This window comes from Medicago truncatula, chromosome 2 (genome assembly GCF_003473485.1).
Source record: "Medicago truncatula cultivar Jemalong A17 chromosome 2, MtrunA17r5.0-ANR, whole genome shotgun sequence".
Lineage (NCBI taxonomy): Eukaryota > Viridiplantae > Streptophyta > Magnoliopsida > Fabales > Fabaceae > Medicago > Medicago truncatula.
This window is the reverse complement of record NC_053043.1, coordinates 8,868,149-8,890,322: the sequence shown is the minus strand read 5'-3', so window position 1 is coordinate 8,890,322 and position 22,174 is coordinate 8,868,149. Positions and strand designations below refer to the sequence as shown.

Below are 22,174 nucleotides of genomic sequence, written 5' to 3'. Positions count from 1 at the left end.
AGAAACATTTTAATTTTATCATTATTATTAGAGTGTCAATAAATAATCTTTAGATTAAGTGATAAAAGAAACTTACTATAACCCACTTTAGTTAGTTTTTGTGTCAATTTAGGTGTGTTAGTTTAGTTTCTTATAAAAAAAAGTACAATAAAAAAGTGATAAATTAGAAACCTTATAAATAACAATTTTTATTTATTTATGTTAACAACCCTTGAAAAAAATAAGAAAAAACTCGTAAATAACACAATAAGCATATGTTTGGAATCAAACCCAAATAAAAATAAATAAACTATTATGAGACTTATTTTTGAGAGAAAACTATTATGAGACTTGAAAAACGTATCTTAAGGGCTTATTGAGCTACAAGTTATCTGTTTTCCTTGTAGGAAAAGGGGGATTTAGCTAGCTAGTGGTTGGTGATTATTATGTAATTAAGACATTTTTAAAAGGTACTAGTAATGAGGGACTTAAAAGGAGCAACAAGCCAAAAGTCTTGATGGCATGTGATTAAGATTGGAAATGGTAAGGGAGCTTTTGAGCAGAGCATCATGTGTAATAATAGAGTCGAATGTCAACATTAACAATTATGTAACCTGTTAGATTCAAAAAAATTATGTAACCTCATTTTCAAATTTTCATTGTACGATAATATGGATTCATGGTATTGACTAGTGATGATCTGAAATGATTGTATAAAGTAAGATACTTGCAATTCATTAGTGTTAATCGCGTTCTCTATTTTCTTGAAAATAATCGATTCAATATAATTGCAAAAATGAAATCAACAAAATCCCTATAACTAAGGGAAGAAATATCAGATTCGTATCATTGTCTATCTCAGGCTCTGTTTGGATTGACGGAATAGAACGGAATGGAGCGAAATGAAATAGAGTGGAATGGAGCGGAACGGAACGGAATGGAATAAATATTCTATTCTATTGTTTGGGTATTATATGACGGAGCGGAACAAATTACTTGTTCCATTGTTTGGAAAAATGAACGGAATGGAATGTGTTATAACTTTTTTATTTCATTTTTACCCTTGTTTAAAAAACAATATTATGTAGAATTAAATCATATTATCTTTTATCAAAATAATTAATTTTTACCTTGTATTAAATTTCTTCTCCTTTTAGTTATTAAAATTGAAATTGAGAGAATAAAGTGAATTATAACTTGTTTATTTTTTATTTTACCCTTATATTAAATAGATAAAACGACATCAAAAACATTAATATTATATAAGTTATTGTTTGTCAATAAAAAATAAGACCACTTACAATGGTTTGTTTAATGGCACATTCAACACCAATTTCCCCTCCAATGGTGTGTTGAAAGTCTGTTGAATGAGGGAAGAGAAGAGAGAGAAGGTGAACCAATTCAACACAATTGAACCCTGCCAGGCCGGACACGTGGCATCGCGAAATTGGCTGAAAACTGGCGCGTGCAACACACGCGCCGACAGGGCGCGTGAGAGGTCAGACGGTCGGAGAGAGAAACGCATTTTGGAAAGATAAGGACACATGGCGCGTTTTAATTGGTTGTTCGGATTCTTATCATTTTCATAATTTAACCTCAATTATTTCGTTGTAAATTAATTTAAAAAAAAAAAATTATACCAAAATTCATGATTTTTTTTTCTCTATAAATAGAGACTTGGTTCATTTGATTTGGACACAGAAAAAAAAACCAAGTTTTTCACTATCTTCTTCTTATTATTATCTTTCTATTAGCAAACTAAGTGAAGTTTTAATCTTATTTTTAGTGAAATGGATCCCAATAATAACCATTTCAACAACCAAAATTATTCTAATTACCCATTTAACTACGAAAATCCCAACAATTATCCAAATCCAAATCAATTTTTCAACCAACGTCCTCAAAACATACCTAATTTTGGTTTTCCACCAAATTTCAACCAATCATCCTCTGTTCCAAACTTTCATCCATATTATGGATCTATGATGAGATATCCATCTCAAACACCCCCGTTTAATGGTTCTATGCCAATGGAGAATGATAATTTTCACAATGTTGGTGCAACTCAATATCCTGAATTTTCAACACAAATAACTCCTAGTGGCATGGCAATTGCTGATGAAGTCACTCCAGAAGATTCAACTCCTAAGAGCAAGAGAAGTAAGGAACCAGCATGGAACACTCAACAAAATTTGGTTCTAATTAGTGCATGGATTAAATATGGAACAAGCAGTGTTGTCGGGAGAAACCAGAGAGGAGAAACATATTGGGGTAAAATTGCTGAGTATTGTAATGAGTATTGCTCATTCGATTCTCCCCGCGATCTAGTTGCCTGCCGAAACCGTTTTAATTATATGAGTAAAATAATAAATAAATGGATTGGTGCTTATGAAAGCGCTAAGCGTATGCAAGGAAGCGGTTGGTCGGAAGATGATGTTTTGACAAAAGCGCAGGAATTGTTTGCAGGTGGGAAGAATATTCAATTTACTTTGAATGAAGAATGGCACGCTCTCCGTGATCAACCACGTTATGGTAGTCAGATGGGAGGAAATGTTGGGTTAGGGAGTAGTGGATCTAAGAGATCTCACGAGGACTCTGTAGGATCTAGTGCTCGTCCAATGGGTAGGGAGGCAGCTAAAAAAAAAGGTAAAATGAAAAGCAAGGGCGAGACATTGGAGAAGGTGGAAAAGGAATGGGTTCAATTCAAAGAATTAAAAGAGCAAGAGATTGAACAATTGAAAGAGTTAAATTTGGTGAAACAACAGAAAAACAAGTTGCTGCAAGAAAAGACTCAAGCTAAAAAAATGAAAATGTATCTAAAGTTAAGGGACGAAGAGCATCTCGATGACCGGAAGAAGGAGCTGTTGGAGAAGTTGGAGCGTGAGCTGTTTGAAAATTAATTTTAATCAAATATTTGTTTGTATTCAGTCAACATTATCAGTGTTGTCTAGTCCCGACTGTTTGCTTTAATCATTGTCAGTGTTGTCTAGTCCGTAGTGTTTGTTTTAATAATTATAAGAGTTTTGTCTAGTCCTCACTGTTTGCTTTAATAATTATCAGAGTTTTGTCTAGTCCTCACTGTTTGCTTTAATAGTTATCAGAGTGTTGTCTAGTCCCCAATGTTTACTTTAATAATTGTCAGTGTTGTCTAGTCCCCGTGACTTATTTGCTTTAATAATTATGTCCACTATGTGCCCATTATTTCACCTACTATAACTTATTTCAAATCCGTCAATGTCCACCACACAATGTACTTATATATAGGGACTCATATCTACTTTCAATTTCACAAGTCTCATTAAAATCTACTTTCAATTTCACAAATCTCATTCATATCTTCTTCCAAAAAACCTATCAATGGATCCTTTTGATTTGGAAGCCTACTTCCAAAAACGTGATGCTGAAGACACGTATATGGTCAACCGATTTATTCAGCGTCGAAAACAAATAGAGGAAGGTAGTGGATCTCGTAGTAGAAAATATTTAAAGAGAGATCATGCAGGGGCAAACCAAAGACTCATTGACGACTACTTTACCAATGAGCCTACATATGACGATGCAATGTTTCGTCGTCGGTACCGGATGCAAAAACATGTCTTCCTTCGAATCGTTGGAGACCTTTCAAGTAGTGATAACTACTTCACCCAGCGAGTTGATGCCGCCAACAAAGAAGGTATATCACCGTTAGCAAAATGTACCACAGCAATGCGAATGTTAGCATATGGTGTGGCAGCAGATGCGGTAGATGAATACATAAAAATAGGAGGTACTACAGCATTGGAGTGCTTACGTAGATTCTGTAAAGGAATCATACGACTGTATGAGCAAGTGTATCTGAGAGCACCAACCCAAGATGACCTTCAAAGAATACTACATGTTAGTGAAATGCGGGGGTTCCTAGGGATGATCGGGAGTATTGACTGCATGCACTGGGAGTGGAAAAATTGTCCTAAAGCATGGGAAGGTCAATTCACCAGGGGGGATAAGGGAACCACCACAGTTATTCTTGAAGCAGATGCATCTCATGATCTATGGATCTGGCATGCCTTTTTTGGATGTCCGGGAACGTTGAACGATATAAACGTTCTAGACCGGTCACCAGTGTTCGATGATGTGGAACAGGGAAAGACTCCAAGGGTGAATTACTTTGTGAATCAACGTCCCTATAATATGACATACTATCTAGCTGATGGTATCTACCCTTCTTACCCAACTTTCGTCAAATCAATTAGGCTTCCTCAAAGTGAACCCGATAAGTTATTTGCAAAACATCAAGAGAGCTGTCGGAAGGACATCGAACGTGCTTTTGGTGTGCTTCAAGCTCGATTTAAAATCATCCGTGAACCAGCTCGCTTGTGGGACATAGCTGATTTGGGTATAATCATGAGGTCATGCATCATATTACATAATATGATTGTTGAGGATGAACGAGATACATATGCTCAACGTTGGACCGATTTTGAGCAATCTGAGGGAAGTGGATCTAGTACACAGCAACCATACTCGACCGAGGTGTTACCCACTTTTGCAAATCATGTGCGTGCTAGATCCGAGTTGCGTGATCCAAATGTTCATCACGAATTGCAAGCAGATCTAGTGAAGCACATATGGACAAAGTTTGGAATGTTTCATGATTGAAGATGATTTGTATCGTACTAAATAAATTACTTATGTGTTGTGTGCTTGTTTGTTGTCTTGCATTTTAAGCTATTTGTGTGTTGCGTGCTTAGTTTGTTGTATTGCATTTTAAGTTAAGAAAATATAAATAAATTATTTAAATAAATTTTGTTTTTACAAACAAAAAAAAATTAAGTGTATCTTTATTTTAATTTAATTATAATCGATAATTTTAATTTTATGTAATTATAAAAACAAAAATATAAAATTAAATAAAGAATAAGAAATAAAAGGTGGTGGGGTAGGGTGTTGAATGAAAAAACCATTGGAGAGATAAAAATTAAATGAGTGTTGAATTAAGAGAGAGAAAATGATGTGGAGTGTTGGGAATTGAAAAAGTGGGTGTTGAATGGTATTATTGTGTTGAACCATTGTACATGGTCTAAGTTAACTTGCTTAATTATAAAAGCAACGGATATAACCTTGTATTCTTTTATCTACCAATTCTCCTGCACGGATTTTGATGAAACGAAAAGGTATAGCAGTTGAAAAATGCTTTGTTAGTAAAGAGTGTGTGAGTGAAAAACAATAAAATTGAAATTGAAAGGATATACATATATGCATGACAATGGAGAACAACGAACTAGAAAATAGAAATATGCATGATCAGTGAAAAATTGAAAGGATATATTAGCTATAAACTAATTAAAATGAGTGATTCCATCCAATACCTCCCAAATTGGAGGGGAAGAAAAATAAGAGGAGAGGATGGAATGGAATGGTATAGATCCCATCATGTTCGATCCCATTCCATCCATTTTTTTAAAGGCTTAATTGCACTTTTCCCCCCTATAGTTTGTCAATTGTGCGATTTTGCACCCCATAGTTTTAAACGAGCGATTTTGCCCCCTATAGTTTTCCCCTTTCTGATTTTATGGTCCCCATGACATTTAGTGCTGATTTTTTATCAATTAATGTGTGCCACGTGTGTAATTCCATTTTTTAAAAAATAAAAAAAATGGTATTTTTCAGATTTTGAAAGAAGGAGCACGTGATTTTTCAGATTTTAAGAAGAAATATCACGTGCCTCCTTCTCTCAAAATTTGAAAAATACCATTTTTTTATTTTTTAAAAAATGGAATTACACACGTGGCACACATTAATTGATAAAAAACAGACATATCAACACTAAATGTCATGGGGACCATAAAATCAGAAAGGGGGAAAACTATAGGGGGCAAAATCGCTCGTTTAAAACTATGGGGTGCAAAATCGCACAATTGGCAAACTATAGGGGGGAAAAGTGCAATTAAACCTTATTTAAAATCCAAACAATGGAATATCATTTCATTCCATCACATTCCATTCCATTCCATCTCAAACCACTAATCCAAACAGAGCCTCAAGGTTCCTACGTAAAGCGACAATAAATTTGGTATCGCAACTTGCAAGGTGTGGGCTTTTTTTCTTTTGGGTTTTTGGTTTTTAGGAGAAATGTTTCGTGATAATCTAAAGTTGAACCGAGGTAAATAAATGCATGTTGCTTTATAAATAAAGGATAATGTTAACCATGACACCGGTTAAAAAAATCAAATATAATAGTATTAGATTAAAAATTGTGCGATCAATATTTCAACGGTCTAAAAATTATCATTTTTGCCTTTTTTTTATTAGTATCTCAAAAACACTAATTAGCATGACCCATAAATAAATAATCAAACTTAGAAAAATATGGCTCAATACCTCAATTTGATTTTAACTTAAGTTCATTACCTCCAACCACTTGGCTTCCAATGTGTTGGTTTGAAATAGATACATGTTACTAGATTGTCTTTACATTGTTGTTAACATGTGTCCACAATGTGATGATCAACTTTAATATGTTTAGCATATGTTATCATGACTTAATCTCCTAAGAAGAGCTCAACCCAAAATTTTAGTCTATTATTAGGTGGAAGATCTTTTATAACTTAATTAATAATACATTGAGTTTTTATTTATACTCATCACATCATTCCTTGATAGTCATAAAACAATTATACCTATATCATTTGATTTGCCATGAGTGGCTCAATTTTAGTTTATCGATCATCAATTAAATTGAGACAGGTATACAACAACGACCTATCTGGTTTGCTCTTATGATTCATCACTATATGTGGAACTATAGGAACCAATGAGTTTCTCGACAGTGTGATGTGAGTGGTCAAGTGTATTTGATCATTTATAAAGTATCGTCCCTGCATCTAATTATATGCTTGGAGGAGTTGAAACCTGGTATATTAATGTGAACGATCAACGTCCACGTATCAATTGTGTAAAGGTTAGAAAATATATGACAAGTTTTTATGTAACCTTGTTAGTTGTAATTCGACCATGATAGAACTTTTGAGTCACATATAGTGTGCTAAAATGGGACAATAATGTTACAATTGTCATTTTTTAAATGGATTAGAAAGTGGTTGTTAGTATGGTGAATTGTTATGTGAGATTAGAGTCTTCTTAGATGATGAAGAGGAAATCATAAACATTTTCCAATGGATGTTTTTTTAGTTTAAATGAATTAAATATACTACTTGTAAGAGAGTGCTTTGATTCTTTAACATGTACTCTTAGAAAGTATCTGGAAAATATTTATTAACATTTACCTTTACTAACGTCGTTTAATAAATAGCAGGAGAAAGAGGCGTACTCAAATGACGTACAATAATATTAAATAGTATTCGATTAGATAACCACAAACAAATTTGACCAAGTTTCAAGTCTAAAGGTTTTTCGGTTGAGGTTACGTGTAAGTCGATCACAGTTTGATTTAATTGTCAAAGTTTGATTTAATTATCAAACTTAGTTTAGAGAATGCCGAATTTCAAAAATGATAAATATCAAAGTTTAAACTTCATAGAATACGTGTAAAAAAAGATTTTGCCACCTAAAAGTTAGACTATCGTCATACAAATTATAATGAACATAAGAATCGTCAATTATATTGTCATGCCCCATTTTTAAAGGTAAATTTCTATGATATTTATTTATATGTCATCTTAACATTGGTAATTAATTAATAAAAAAGATAGAGAATTGTATGGATGAAATTTATTCATTTTTAAAAAGTATATATTGAAAAGGAGTATGGTAACTTTTAAAATAAATGAATTCTCTATCTGCACTTTTTTTTTACCAACTCCATTGAGTGGAAATTGGGATTATGGGCGGATCCAACTTATGGCATGGTATGGCTATAGTCACACCAATTTTTTTTTTAATGAAAGATGTATGTAAAGATGAAATGTTAGAGAAGATGTCGGTCTATTTTATTCCAATTAATAATTGTTAAGGTTTTAGATCAACCTCTCAGTGAGATAAAGCTTGATTGTTGGTCGGTATTTTTTGACAAATCTCCTTACGGTACTTCTTAATTTTTCATTATTTTAAGATTTTTATTTAATATACTTAAATATTAGCAAGGTTTTTTTTTTTTTTTGGAATAAAATATTAGCAAGGTTATGAATATCTAAAATCAAAGAATCTTTAAATTACAAGGGTGAAATCTAAACAAATTTTTCTATATATATAATAAACTGGAAATTGCTAATATTACATGAGGATAAACATGTACTAACCCTATAATCATTTGTAATTTGCCCTTGAATGCATGTGTAAACTTTAAAAAGCATGTATTAATCGTTCATTAGAACATAAAAAATGATATTTGAACAACCATTTTTGACAACTTTTGTGACAACTTTCTCTCTCACACTCACATCATGTTTTTACTTTCTCTCTATTGCTTTGATTTTTGTACCAATACATCATTTTCTTTGCAAAATTTTGATTGTCACAAAAATTATCATCTAAATAGATGTTCAAATAACACAACTCTTAGAACATACACTACACCAATTACCAATCCTAGGCAAGCAATAGTATGTGTCAATGTCAACCTTTGAAGTTGACACTAAATTAATATTTTTGTAGGGGCAGCCTAAGAAGACGGTGATGTTGTTGAAGACTTGAAGTAGTCTCAATTGACATTTTTCCGTAGGGTCAGCGCAAATAATACATACCATGATTCCATACATACACAAATACTATACTAGTATATGCCAGGTGGTATAAAATATTTTGCCTCATAAATATACTAGTATAACATATCAAATTATTAAGTACGTATTTAATTGCTTAAGTGTTCATTCATTCTGATTGTAATTAACTTTTGTCTGATGATGCCACTCCAATTCTTGATCAGAGCTTTTCTGAATATTGTATTGCACGTACAAGTAAAGTAGCTTTTAAATCTGTAGTACAGTACCTAATCTTAATTAATTCATAATAAGCAGATGAAACTCTCCTACTAGCATGTGCACCCCACACATATCCACCATTAACTTTTGTTTTTAACGATGTGATTGGTGAACAGTACCATAAAGCTGCATAATGAGGTGATTATACACCATACATGTCATTCAGACATAAAAAGTTGATTTATATTCTATAAAGGATTTTTCTAACATGTGCAAATTTGCACATGTTAAGGATACTAAAGTAGTAAGTTTATATTGAAACTTGTGTATTTTACATTAAATATATATTCTTTTTTATAACAAGTGTGATTTTCAATAAAAAGTTGCTTCTTTTAGTATCCTTAACATGTGCAAATTTGCACATGTTAGAAAATTTGCACATGTTAGAAAAATCCTTCTATAAAAATGTGAATTTGATTTGAATGAATTTAATTGGAGGAAGTGTTATGAAACTTATCCATATTATATTTCAATAGATAAAAAAAGTAAATATCAATGTTATTTGAACAATCTTTTCTATGTGACAACTTGTTGGACAACCGCATTATACAAAGAAATTTAGATAGTGGTATAAATATCAAAGCAATAGAGAGAGAAAGTAGAAGAATAATGTGTGTATGAGAAAGAAAGTTATCATAAAAATTGTTAAAAATGGTTCTTCAAATTTCATTTCTCTTTCTCAAAAGTAAATGTTTGAAAAAATGTTAAAAAGAGAGTACTTGTAAGTTGTAACACTTTTCATCTTGTTGGTTCATTTTATGTTAGTGTTATCTAGGCTTTGACAGTTGGGAAAGAGGATTGTCTCAATTTTCTCTTCATGTTTTCTTATATGTTTAGATCTCAATCATTAATATTTTTTACTAAAAAATATCTTTTTCATTTGCAACGGTAGAGATTTCAATGAACCATTGTGTTACATGAAAGCGATTCAAAATATGTAATATTCGGATTAAGATCCTTTCAAGTGAATAAAAAAAACTTAAGGAAATAATGTGTGAATATAATGGAAATATGTCATTGAAATTTGAAAAAAAAAATAAGTCATTTAAGGATTGAATATGAAAATTGAGAAAACATTAAAGGAAAAAAATTATTGAGAGGATCAATTTCCTTAATTTTCATAAAACCACGAAAGTATATTTTTTTTTTGGGTTAATTAAGTTTTTAGTCCCTGTAAATATTCACAATTTTGTTTTTAGTCCCTATAAAATAAAATCACACTTTTTAGTCCCTGTAACATTTTCCTTAAGCATTTTAGGGACCAAAATTGTTGATGAAATTTTTGTACAGGGATTAAAAGTGATGATAGAAAAATTTATAGGGACTAAAAATGCTAATGGAAAATTTTATAGGGACTAAAAAATGTGATTTTATTTTATATGGATTAAAAACAAAACTGTGAATATTTATAGGGACTAAAAACTTAATTAACCCATTTTTTTCACCATTTAAAATGAAAGAAAAATATATAAGAAATTTAGATGAAATGAATTTCAATGTTAAGGTATGAAATATTAAAGAAATAATGATTTTTTTTTAAAAAAGAAATAATGATATTTATACAACTATTTTAAAACAATCTATTTTATACTCTAGTTGTATTCTTACTCTCTATATTATTTTTGTCTTACAAGAAAAAAGAAGGAGATTGTCCTAAATGTTAATATTACCCTCTCATGTGAAAATGTAAAAATCACACATGATCTATTTTAGGATATGAATCTTCTCTTTTCACTCTAATTTATTAAAAAAAGATCAAAGAGAGAAAAGATCAAGTGAGGTAGAATCAAATTATGAAATGAGAGTATCTTATAATTATTTGAACAAGAGGATCCAAATTATCTATTTTGATAAAGCTTCAAAATGCAACTCAATTAAAGATTTTTAATAAAGAAACAAACCCTCCTCCTTTTTTTTCCTAATAAAACTACACAAACAATCTTTTGTCTAGTACTAGTACCACCCAATTTGTAAGGCACATGGTCTCCTTCCTATTCCATCTTCGTGGAGCCTTAATGGACCCCCCAATCCTTACCCAACTTCCTCTCTTAAAATCAATACCATCCCTTTCTTCTTTTTTATTCATTCTCCTTTTATTTATTGCTTTGTTAAGTCCCTTTCATTTTCTCTCTTCTTCACTCTCACCCACCTTCCCAATATCCCCCATTAAACCCCCCTTCATTCCCCTTCTCTCCATCTCAAACACTCCAATCTCAATGGACACTAAACTAAAGCCTCAAACTTTATCACCAAATACAACTAATTCTAATTGTAATTCACCCGAATTTGAATTTTGGATGCTCCGAAACCCATCTTTTCCACAACCAAATCTTCACACCGCCGACCAACTTTTCGTCAACGGTGTTATTCTTCCCCTCCACCTCCTCCCCACCACTAGTAAAACCGACCCACCACCCCAAACACCAACTTCAAACCCATCATCTCATAACCCGGTTTCTGAACCAGACCCAGAACCCGATTCTTCACATCCCGAATCTTCACCTGTTATAACAGAATCTTCTTCTTCTGCTTCAACTTTCTCAGGTTCAAAACGGTGGAAAGATATTTTCAGAAAAGGAGAGAAAAACAACACAGAAGACAAAGAAAAAGAGAAAGAGAAAGAGAAAGAAAAGAAGAACAAGGATAAGAAGAAAGAGAGAAAAAACGGTAACGGTGCAAATTCTGCTGCAGAGTTGAATATCAATATATGGCCATTTTCACGAAGCAGGTCTGCCGGAAACACGACAACCCGACCCAAATTCTTCACCGGAGCTCCGGTGACCCGGAAAGTTAACAGTGCACCTTGTTCTCGTAGCAACTCCGCCGGAGAATCAAAGTCGAGAAAATGGCCAAGTAGTCCGGGTCGGGCCGGTGTTCATGTGGGTCGGAATAGTCCAGTATGGCAGGTTCGTCGCGGTGGTGGAAAAAACTCAGACCAACAAACTCAACAAGGTTCAAATACAGATAAAGAATTGAAGAAAGAAGCCACCGTGAGTCGCCGGAGCAAGGTGGTTTCCGGTGGTGGTGGAAAAGCGAAAGTTTTGAGCTTGAATGTTCCGATGTGTATTGGGTATAGACATCATTTGAGTTGTAGAAGTGATGAGAATAGTGCTATTGGTGTGAGTGGCGGCGTTGCTGTTAACCGCGGTGGTGGTGACGGTGGTGGTGGTGAGTGTCATCATCATGATGAAGGAAGTGGGGGTAACCTTTTTAATCTACGTAATCTTTTTACCAAGAAAAGCATAGTAACTTCTCATTAGATTACTTTTTTTAACCATGTTATGTAATTATTTTTACTATCACTTTTTCTTTTTTCTTTTTTTGGCTCCCTTAAATTAACCTTTTTGGGGTTCTTTTCTATTTTTGTTATATAGAAAGGTTTAATCTATCATTTTAATATCATACCTGGTATTGTAAGTTAGTCTTATTTGTTTGTCTTACATTGTTTTATCATTTTAGAATACTAATATGTATGGATTATATTATTCTATAATATCTTTATTTATTGTATATCTTAGTCTATCTAAGATGGATATTTTATAAATGAAATTCATTTCATTCTAATAAATTATAATGTTCAATAATTTTCTTTAAATATTGCACGTGTATGTACCTTTAAACGAACTTGGTGTTTGTTTGATATCGTGGTGAGTTCGATAAAATCATAATGAAGATCATGAATTTACTAAAATTATACTTTATCGATGTTTGGTTGTGCGGTAAACATTGAAACTCTTGTGTCCTCATGACTCTGAGTAGTGAATTTTACTTTTTGGCCCCTCAAAACAGTTTGGTTCGTAACTCTCAAATGACTTTTTTTTTTGTGTGCTTATAAACCCTTCAGAAGATATCTCTTGAACGATGTTTATAAAGTTTAAAGAACATTCATTTTGAGTAGATGCTACATGTTCTAGCATACTTACCACATTGGATGACTCGATATGATATCAACGAGTGTGATTAATTACATCGTGAAACTTTGTGCTTTTGTACAACATCAAATCCAAATCCCCCAAAACACATGTTAAAGAACTCAAAGGTAAAAATTTTACACTAAAAAATAATTAGTGTATCTTTAAGAATTTAATATACGACTTTTAAACAAAATTCTTATACATAGCTCTTTTTTTAGAGATCTTATACATAGTTTATTAACATGTGTTTCGTGTGTGTGAAAGACATCTATTAACATTTTCCTATACATTTAAATGATTTAATGCAAGATGAGGATACCACATAGAAAGTATATACTTCTGACTTTCGGTTAAGATTTAGGAGTTGGAACTTGACATATTCTCCTTAGTGGGAATTGTCCTAGCTGGTTGTTGGAATGGTAGTTACTAGTTACTCCCCTTTATGTTGTGCACCTCTCGAGTAATAAGAAATGCTTTATCAGAACGTACTTATTAAATTATTTGAGATGTGGGTAAGGGACAGAGTCTTTACTTTAAGGAATTGGGGGGAGTGAAAAGTAAAAGGGGTGTTTGTTAACATGCTTCCTCGGGCAATCAAACTTTTGTGCTCTTCCAATTCATTGTATAACCTTTAATTGTATTGCAAGGAAAGGAAACTGTTTTTTGTTTAGAAAAGATAGTTTAATGTTCAGACTTGTGAAAGCTTTTACTGAAGGCCATAATTGTTGTTGTTGATTTCTGAGAGAAATGAATGCTCTTTGCTGAGGCTACTTTAGCTTCTGTGGTGTCATGCATGGTGTGGCTTAAATTGGATTGCGAAATGTACTAACCTTTGGTGTGGTTTTAGCATCCTGCTTACGTTTGTAGAGGAGCTTTTAAGCTGGAGGACCTTGATTCTTTTTAGACTCAACCCTTGAAGGATTATGGCTATTTTATTAGTTATTAGTATGTTCTAATTTTCTCTATGACATTTACTCATGGGATGAATAATTTAAAGAAAATGCTAGCAAGTGTCTTCGGCCATTGTTTAAGTAGTTAAAATGAGTTAAGACGGAAAACGGATCAATTAATTTTCAAGAATACACCTTTCATTTTTGTGTATGTCCGGTTCTCATGTGATAGGAATTGGGTTTTACGTGAATTGATTCTGGATAAAATTGGGTTGAATGTAAAATGATTTATGTTTGGATGAAGTTATGTAAAAATGAAGCTTATGGAAAAAAGTGGAGTTGAATGCGCCATTTGAATCCAAAACATTGAGGGAAAATGACTATTTTATCATTTAATATTATTATATGGGAAAAAAATATTAAATTTTACATTATTTTATTTCCAAACTTGTAAATAAAATAATATGAAATTTGTTTTTTTTTTCTTCCTATTATACAAATTCTATTTTTGACCACTTTCACCAATTAGACCCCGAAACTTGAGGAGTTATGTACCCTCCAAGGTCCAGATCGAGTTACTACATGGTCAACCAATTTGACCCTTCTTATGAGTCAACATATTTGGACAAGTTCCATGAATAGCTCAATGGCGCATTAATGAGTTAAGATGGGGAACAAATCAATTGATTTCCTCCACGACATTTATTTATGGGATGATTTTCTTATACCAATTGGCAACATGGGATGAATAATTTAAGAGAAACCACAATATAAAAGAAGACATGTTATATAAAAAGATTTATCACTAAACTTTATTATTAAGGCCTTAGAATATTTTTCTAGACGATCATTGTTTTTTTTACTTCCAATGTTTCCTAGAAACACATGGAAATGTCTAAAAAACTCAGCGGTAGTTAACTACCGTCGGTTTTCTAATTATAAGTATTTTCTATGTGTTGTCAGAAAGTTTTTGAGGTTAGAAAAACAATTTTTTATAGAATGGACTTAGTAAAACCCATCAAAAGGCCAAGGCCCAATCCGTTCAAATTCTCCTAAGAGGATTTTTTTTTTTTTTATCTTATCTTGCTGGCTTTTCGCGTGTCTGATGGATTTCAGATTATACATTTTGAAAGTATAAAATAGTTCATCCTCAATGTTTTGGATTTTAGAATCTTAAATAGGGCGAGCAAGAAGGTTGGAATGTGAGAGAACTAATTTTTCTCCTACTTGGCTAAACCTAAGGGTGTGTATATGAATTGGGTCAACTCATTTAATCCGCTCAATCCTACCCACAAATATTGGGTTGAGTTGGATAGCCGACTAAATTTGATTTTCATTTTAATCAACCCAACCCGGCTAAGACACAATAGAGAAAACTCAATTATTGTATTCTTATATTGTACACAACTTACTTTTGTCAATTTATGATATCAATTAAATAATGATGTGTGTGTTTTTTTTTTTTTTTTTTTTTTTTTTTTAAAAAAAAGAATGATGTGTGTTTTTATGTGTAGTAAAGTTTTTTATTTTTATATTTATTCACAATAGGTTTTAATTCAGTCGAAGATAGAGCTCATAATAACTTTTGTTTCAGTTGAGATTCGATTGAAGGAATAATAAATAATGGTTAAAGGAAGACACTCATGACCTGCATAACATAACATATACTCCCTCCGTCCTTAATTATAAGACCCTTTTGAGAATTTTTTTTGTCCCTTTTTATAAGACCCCTTTGTTATTTCCAACTACATTAATTATTTCTTTACATACACGCCCCTATTTATTATACATCTTTTTCTTCAATCAGCAATAAGTAACATATGGAAAACATAAACTAACTCTCTCTCTTAAGGATAAAATTGTAAAAACAATAGTGATTACAAACAACTTTAATACAAATATCCGCTTTCTTAATTCCCGTGATTTTAGTAAAAGAGTCTTATAATTAGGGACGGAGGGAGTATTACCTATCAAATCACAACGAACATTTGCATTTGACATTGCCAGTTGCGAGGTGTTATACATACATCTATATTTATGGCTTGTATTTTTTAAAAATATTAATATCTCACTCGAACAAACCTCATGTCAATATATTTTATTGTTTAGAAGGAATTACACTTACTTGTTTTTTTAGTCCAAGTAGCGACGGGTTTTGCTATGACTTTTTATTATGGTCCGACCGTTACGGAGGCTTTTGCTTCTGTTCAATATATAATGACTGAGGCTAACTTTGGTTGATTAATCCGATCAGTTCATCGATGGTCGGCAAGTATGATATTTAAATATTCATAAGGGAGTAGTTGATGTTTGATTGTGACTATACAAACAAGTGAAACATTATTTGGTATAAGGAGAAAAAACTGAATGGACACATAATTCATAATTATTAAACACAACTATTCATTCTACTCTTTCTCAAAACAAAAATTTATTCATTCTTGTTATCAACGTTCATCAACCATCGAAGCTACCATCCCATATCTTCAATCTTCTCCTTTGTGATTTCTTCTTTTTCTTTAACATGTATATCTTTTTTTTGGCCCGATGTTATTCGCTTGGGACATGAAAGTGTGCTCCTTTTTAAGATTTCAGATTCGATTCTCACCAACTCAATTTAAATGGGCTAATTTAGCCTCTCTAAAAGAAAAAAACAGTATACCTTTCTATTTCTAATTTCATTATTACTTCTCATTGTCGTTCGTCTAAACTTTCTTGAACGATATCATCCCTTGTCATGCACATAAACTTAAAGGTGAGGACATTCTGTTGTTATCATGTATTTAAACTAGTCTACTATGGTTTGTCATTGTGAGCACATTTGAAGTTTGAATCCTTCTTTGCAGGTGAGAAGGACGATACAGTAGGGGCATAGACTTTTGAATTTGAATTTGAATTTGAATTTAAAATTGATTAGTCAAGAAGACATTTTTTTTTAATAACGAGAAGACATTTTATGTTCCTTAACAAAATAATCATTGAGTTTTGTTATTGAATGAATTTAATCAAAAAGATTGTGAATAAATATGAAAATAAAAGAACTTTACTACATACACACAATTGTTTGATTGATTTCATAAATTGAAAATAGTACATCGTGTATAGTGCAACAAAATAATCATTGACTTATCTCTTTGGCCAAATCTATACTGAATTAAACTTTTGTGAGTGGTATTATACATTAAAAAATTACTTTATATATACTAGCGAAAAGATGGGTAGTTACGTGCCCGTCTATCCGCTCTTTTTATTGCGTTAACGTTTGAAGATAATGAACAGTGTTTTTTTATATGAAATTCTGATTTTAATTAAAACTAAAAATATAAATGTTTGTTGTTTTCAAGTTATAACATAACAAACTAACCATGATTATATTTCAATGACACCAACAATATAGATAAAAAAACTAAATTCTTTTTTTTTAATGACACCGACAACAATCTCTTTATTTTTTAAAAGAGACATCGACAACAATCTTTATTATAGAAAAAGTTGTTTAAGTGTATAATTTAGATAATGAAAAAGTAGGTATAAATATACTCATCTAGTTTGTTACACTTTTTGAATGATAAAAGAAAAAGTTGTTTACATGTAAGTAATCTGTCTTCCTTGAATAAACTGGATTAACACCAATAAATTTTATTACATGTAATTTTAATGTCTTCTATGAATAAACTTTTAATGTCGATGACTAGTTATTGTGCATTAAAAGTTATATTTTAGTGATTTTTTTACTTGTTCATACCACATATTAGTATATAAAAGTTTTAAAAGGCAATAAACTATCTTATATAGGACTTAAAACATTTGAAATATAATTAAAATTGCAAGAGTCAATACTTACTATTAGATGCTTTGCAATTATGAATAAACCTCAAAATCAAAAGGATATAAACTGGACTCATGAGATATACACCTCTTTCTTTTGTTGCAATCGATATTCTTAAGAATAAAAAGATTAACAAGTGGTTGATGAGTAGTTGATAAAAAAAATTGAAAATAAAATGTTAAGTATAAAATTAACATTTAAAGGTCTAAACAAATGTAACATATCGGTGATTCTTGAAACAACCATGGGTCGTAAACATCTTACTAAATATCTTTTCTTTAAGATGATTTGGAACTACTTGTTCGACGATGATTCTTATTTTGTGAACAAGCGTTTGAAATTGTGCTCCATGCAAAAATCATTGGTAAAGTTTACTTTAAATCATTTTAATTGATTAAATACTGTTTTAGTTTTTATTTTAAATTTTAATTGTTTACAGTTAATTATACATGGTACAAATACCGATGTCGTCTTATTTTAGTACAATCCTTCATTTTGTCGCACAATCAATTCACAAATGTCTCTTACAATTTAATTTGATTCATGTAAGAAACACAGGCGTGAAATTATCTTGCAAGCCTAATGTTTTTCACAATTGTATATGACTTAATATGTTTCAGGTAATTTTTTATAGAGGTATTTTTTTAATTTCATCGTTAAATTATAATACACTACAAATAGTTATAATTATTGGAGAAATGTTTTTCTATATAATTTAGTTATAGTTTTAGTCGTACCAATGCAATTAAATGTTGATGAAAAACTCATAACCATCATATTATCATGATGGTGGGAAAAAATTGAAATGTTGTACTATATGTGTTTCCAAATAGTTTTTATCTACTCTAGAATAGGCACGGGATTACACTATTGCACTCTTTCTCTGCGTTGTTCTCTCTCTTTCTCTTTGATTGGAGATGATAAAGAAAAGACGGATGCTCAGATCGATTCGTCTTTGAAAACTTGACCTTTTAAAGAGGGAAGAAATTTTGAAAGAGTGAGGAAAGCTTCTGAAGCGAGAAGGAGGTTTGAAGTTGATATGTAGCTAAACCAACAAAAATATGATAAGACGCTCTGGGAGGAGAAGATTGCACGTGCAAAGATAAATCAAAGTTTTGTTGATAAACTAACAGTTCACTGTCGTAACCGCAAAGAACAAATTGCACGCTTGTCTGGATTCTGGTTTAATGTGATTAAGGCTGATCTAAACCTTGTTAGCCAGTTGAATAAAACAGATTCTGAAATTTTAGAGAACCATCTCACTTCCATTGAAGTTGTATATGATGCAGATTCAAAATTAAAATTTTCGATCATATTTGATTTCATTAAAAATGAATATTTTTCCAATGATCGCATTTTTAAGCGTTTTAACTTTCGCGACGGAGTTTTAATATCAACTGAATCTACATGTATAAACTGGAAAAAAGAAATTCTCAACATTGTTCCTGAAGAGAGCGACGAGGAGGACTACAATACATTTGAAGTACAACTTACCTTCTACAGTTTTTTCCATTGGTTCAATTCAACATATGATAAAGAAAAGTTGTGAAATGGAGACCAGATTGAAGATACATTGGAGAAGTTGTGGATTGACCCTCTGAAGTACGTACAAGGTGATGATGATGTCACAGAGGATGAAGTTGAAGATTGATATATTAGAATGTTGTTGTTGCTGCTCTTATTTTGTCGATTAATTTTATTGTTATGATTAGTGTAAGTTTAAACTAAAATTGTTATGATTATTAGTTGTTTGATTATGATGTCTTTAAACTTAAACTAGAATTGTTATGATTATTAGTTGTTTTATTATAGTGTCTTTAAATTAAATGTTCTTTGTTTTTGTTTGGTGTAAAAAAAAAAAATCCACTCTAGAATAAATATATTCAAGTTAATATTGTTGCAAGTGTGAAGTGAGTTATAAGTTCCACATTTGATAGAAAAACGAGTCTTTAACAATATTTAAGCGAGAGAACTCATAAACTTATTGATTTAAGGTCTTTGAGGTTAAAATCTAGTGTCAAACTCACTTGTGTGGATGCATTGGTTTTTAATATGCGTGTGTGTGATGAAGAGACTATGTGTTGTTTGCTTTTCGACAAACCTTTATTATGGTGGATTAATTTAACAAATTAATTTTTTTTAAACATCTTACTTTTTTAAGACTTTTATTGCTTAAACTTGTTCATTTCTAAATTTGATTAAAACTTTCAAAGGTGAAATTTATAAGTTGTTGAAATCTCATGCGAGTGCTATAGTTACTAGATTTTTAATCAAAATAAATGATATATGTTGAACACTCTTACTCAATTAAATTGCTTTTTTTTTGTTTACCCTAACTTATTTATCTTCTAATTGTTTAAGATTAATCATGAATGTTACTTATTATTATTTTGTTATTACATTAGACTTTAAGAGCCAATACACTTAACATCCATTTTGCAACATTACAAAAAAAAAAGTGTTAATCCACAAATTTTTGGGAGATAAAAACCTTTATATATATATATATATATATATATATATATATATATATATATATTGTTTATTTGTCATAAACAGTTTTGCAATCCTTTATGATCTCCGTCAAATTCACATGTGTTTTTATTTTTATTTTTTTCCTTCTCTTTGAATTTCATTTTGGAAAAACAAAGTTTAATGTGGGTATCAATCTACCTACCTCATGAAAATTTAACACATAGTTTTCTTCTATCTATCTATAAATGTTATAGTTCCAGTATATCAGCTTGAATTGAAATTTCTGAGGGATGCAATACCATCGAATTTCAGTCCAACACACTTCAATCAAGCTACCTCAGACCTCTATTTAACCATTTAGGTAGGTGCATGTCTTTTTTATATAATAGTTTCCCTTTATATTTTTAATATGTGGGCTTGCATATTTCATTCATTTTTAAATAAATATATGAACTTTTATATTAATTATACTCAATCTGATGACAAAATTTATTGCAAGTTTGCTTGCTTTCAAATATTATTGTTTTCCACTTTTTTTTATTTTATTATCCGACAAAGGAGAAAAATGAAAGAAAATACATTTTATTAGGAATGATAAAAATAACATTGAAAACTCTTATATGTAATATTGATTTTTTAACTTATTAATTTATCCATATTGATATGACAGATGTTTTGTAAATACTTATGTTATTATAGTTTGCATTGGTGGGTGTGACTCCCTTTCTTCCGAAAATGACACGTCTTTTGATGACAAGTCTTTTGATAAATGCTAATCCAAACCCTTAAATTTTGTTTTCCATTTATAGAGGGAAGAATCACCTTATAGAAGGGAGACTGAATATTTGTTAATGAATTCTATTTTATATTCCCTGTAACACGTACAAAACACTTATATATAATACAATGAATGTGCTTCCTAAAGACAACTATATATCTTAGTTATATACTAGTTTTTAACAATTAGTATATATTTTTTTCCTTAAAAAAATAATTAGTATATTTTTTAAATTTGATAAAAAAAAATAGATTTGATAGTAATAAAAGAAAAAAAACAACTAGTATATTTTTTAAATTTGAAAAAAAAAAAATAGATTTGATAGTAATAAAAGAAATTAGTTTATAACAATGGATAGTTTTTATCTTTCTTATAAACCAACACGATTTAAGAACATTAAAAAACATAGTGAGTGAGTATATACATCAGTTGTGTATTTTTTTTAATAATATTAACACAAAAGTTGTTCGAAACTTCATATGAAATTTGGTCATTTTAATTCATTATCTCAAAAGTTGGATCATATGTTATTGCAAAAATATATGAATATTTTGTTTGAACATTAATCATAATGCAAATTAGACTTTGTTATTGTGCAACTACAAATTTCAACCAAAAGGATGCCAATTACTGTTTGTTAATAAAAACTCATTACAACCTTCATGAAAAAAATTGATGCAACGAAGTATTAGAATTTAGAAGCCAATATTAATGCACTGCTTAGCTTAATGTTATTGTTGTGTCTTTTTTAAAAATTCTTTTATGATATTTTGATTTTCCCTTTTAATCAAAATATACAAAACCATGTTTTGATTTTCTACCTTCGAAGAATTATTTAATAGATACATTCTTAGTTTAGGAATAAATGAACAATTAATCAGTCAACTAACGTGAACATGGTTCACAATTGAATTTTGCACTGTGGTCTGATTCATCAAACTTACCTCACCTAGTAGGAAAATGATTGTTGTATAATGCTCAATTAGCTTAATTTAATAGAAAGGGTCTCTGATTTGTGTTTAATTCCATCATGTGATTTTACATTTCTCATACGATTACATCTTATATGTCATTATGTTGTGCATTTTAAGTTATGATCTTTGGAAACCAAATCTTTAAGCAACTATGGGAAAGGGCACGAGAGACATTATCCAAGGAAAAATAGGAAAAGATGAAGTTTTGGGAACTATCATAGCAAAGATGAAACAATGTTTCGTACATGTATGTTGCTATTTAAAAATATATCATTTATTTTTGGATTTCTTTTCTGATTATGGACAATGTGACCTTCTATAATTGATAACTTGTACATGTATGCAGGCATCAATCAATCAAGGGAAACTTATTGACGCGATTTCAATGTATTTTTTCGAAGGTAGTTAACCTGCACC

At 30.9% G+C, this 22,174-nt stretch overlaps 3 protein-coding genes across 3 annotated transcripts; all 3 read left to right on the top strand.

Moving 5' to 3' along the window:
- The first annotated feature begins 1,964 nt into the window (after nucleotides 1-1,964).
- LOC112419322 (glutathione S-transferase T3) lies at nucleotides 1,965-2,879 on the top strand. Its single transcript, XM_039830948.1, has one exon. It carries the CDS (start codon nucleotides 1,965-1,967, stop codon nucleotides 2,877-2,879), a length of 915 nt encoding a protein of 304 aa, XP_039686882.1.
- Nucleotides 2,880-3,336: 457 nt separating this feature from the next.
- LOC112419321 (uncharacterized) lies at nucleotides 3,337-6,798 on the top strand. The gene is made up of 2 exons (XM_024776896.1): nucleotides 3,337-4,354; nucleotides 6,767-6,798. The coding sequence occupies exons 1-2, from the start codon at nucleotides 3,337-3,339 to the stop codon at nucleotides 6,796-6,798; spliced, it is 1,050 nt and encodes a 349-aa protein (XP_024632664.1).
- A 4,102-nt stretch (nucleotides 6,799-10,900) lies between these two features.
- LOC11440365 (putative uncharacterized protein DDB_G0290521) lies at nucleotides 10,901-12,337 on the top strand. The gene has a single exon (XM_003594102.4). The coding sequence runs from the start codon at nucleotides 10,913-10,915 to the stop codon at nucleotides 12,155-12,157; it is 1,245 nt and encodes a 414-aa protein (XP_003594150.3). The 5' UTR covers nucleotides 10,901-10,912; the 3' UTR covers nucleotides 12,158-12,337.
- The last annotated feature ends 9,837 nt before the right edge of the window (nucleotides 12,338-22,174 follow it).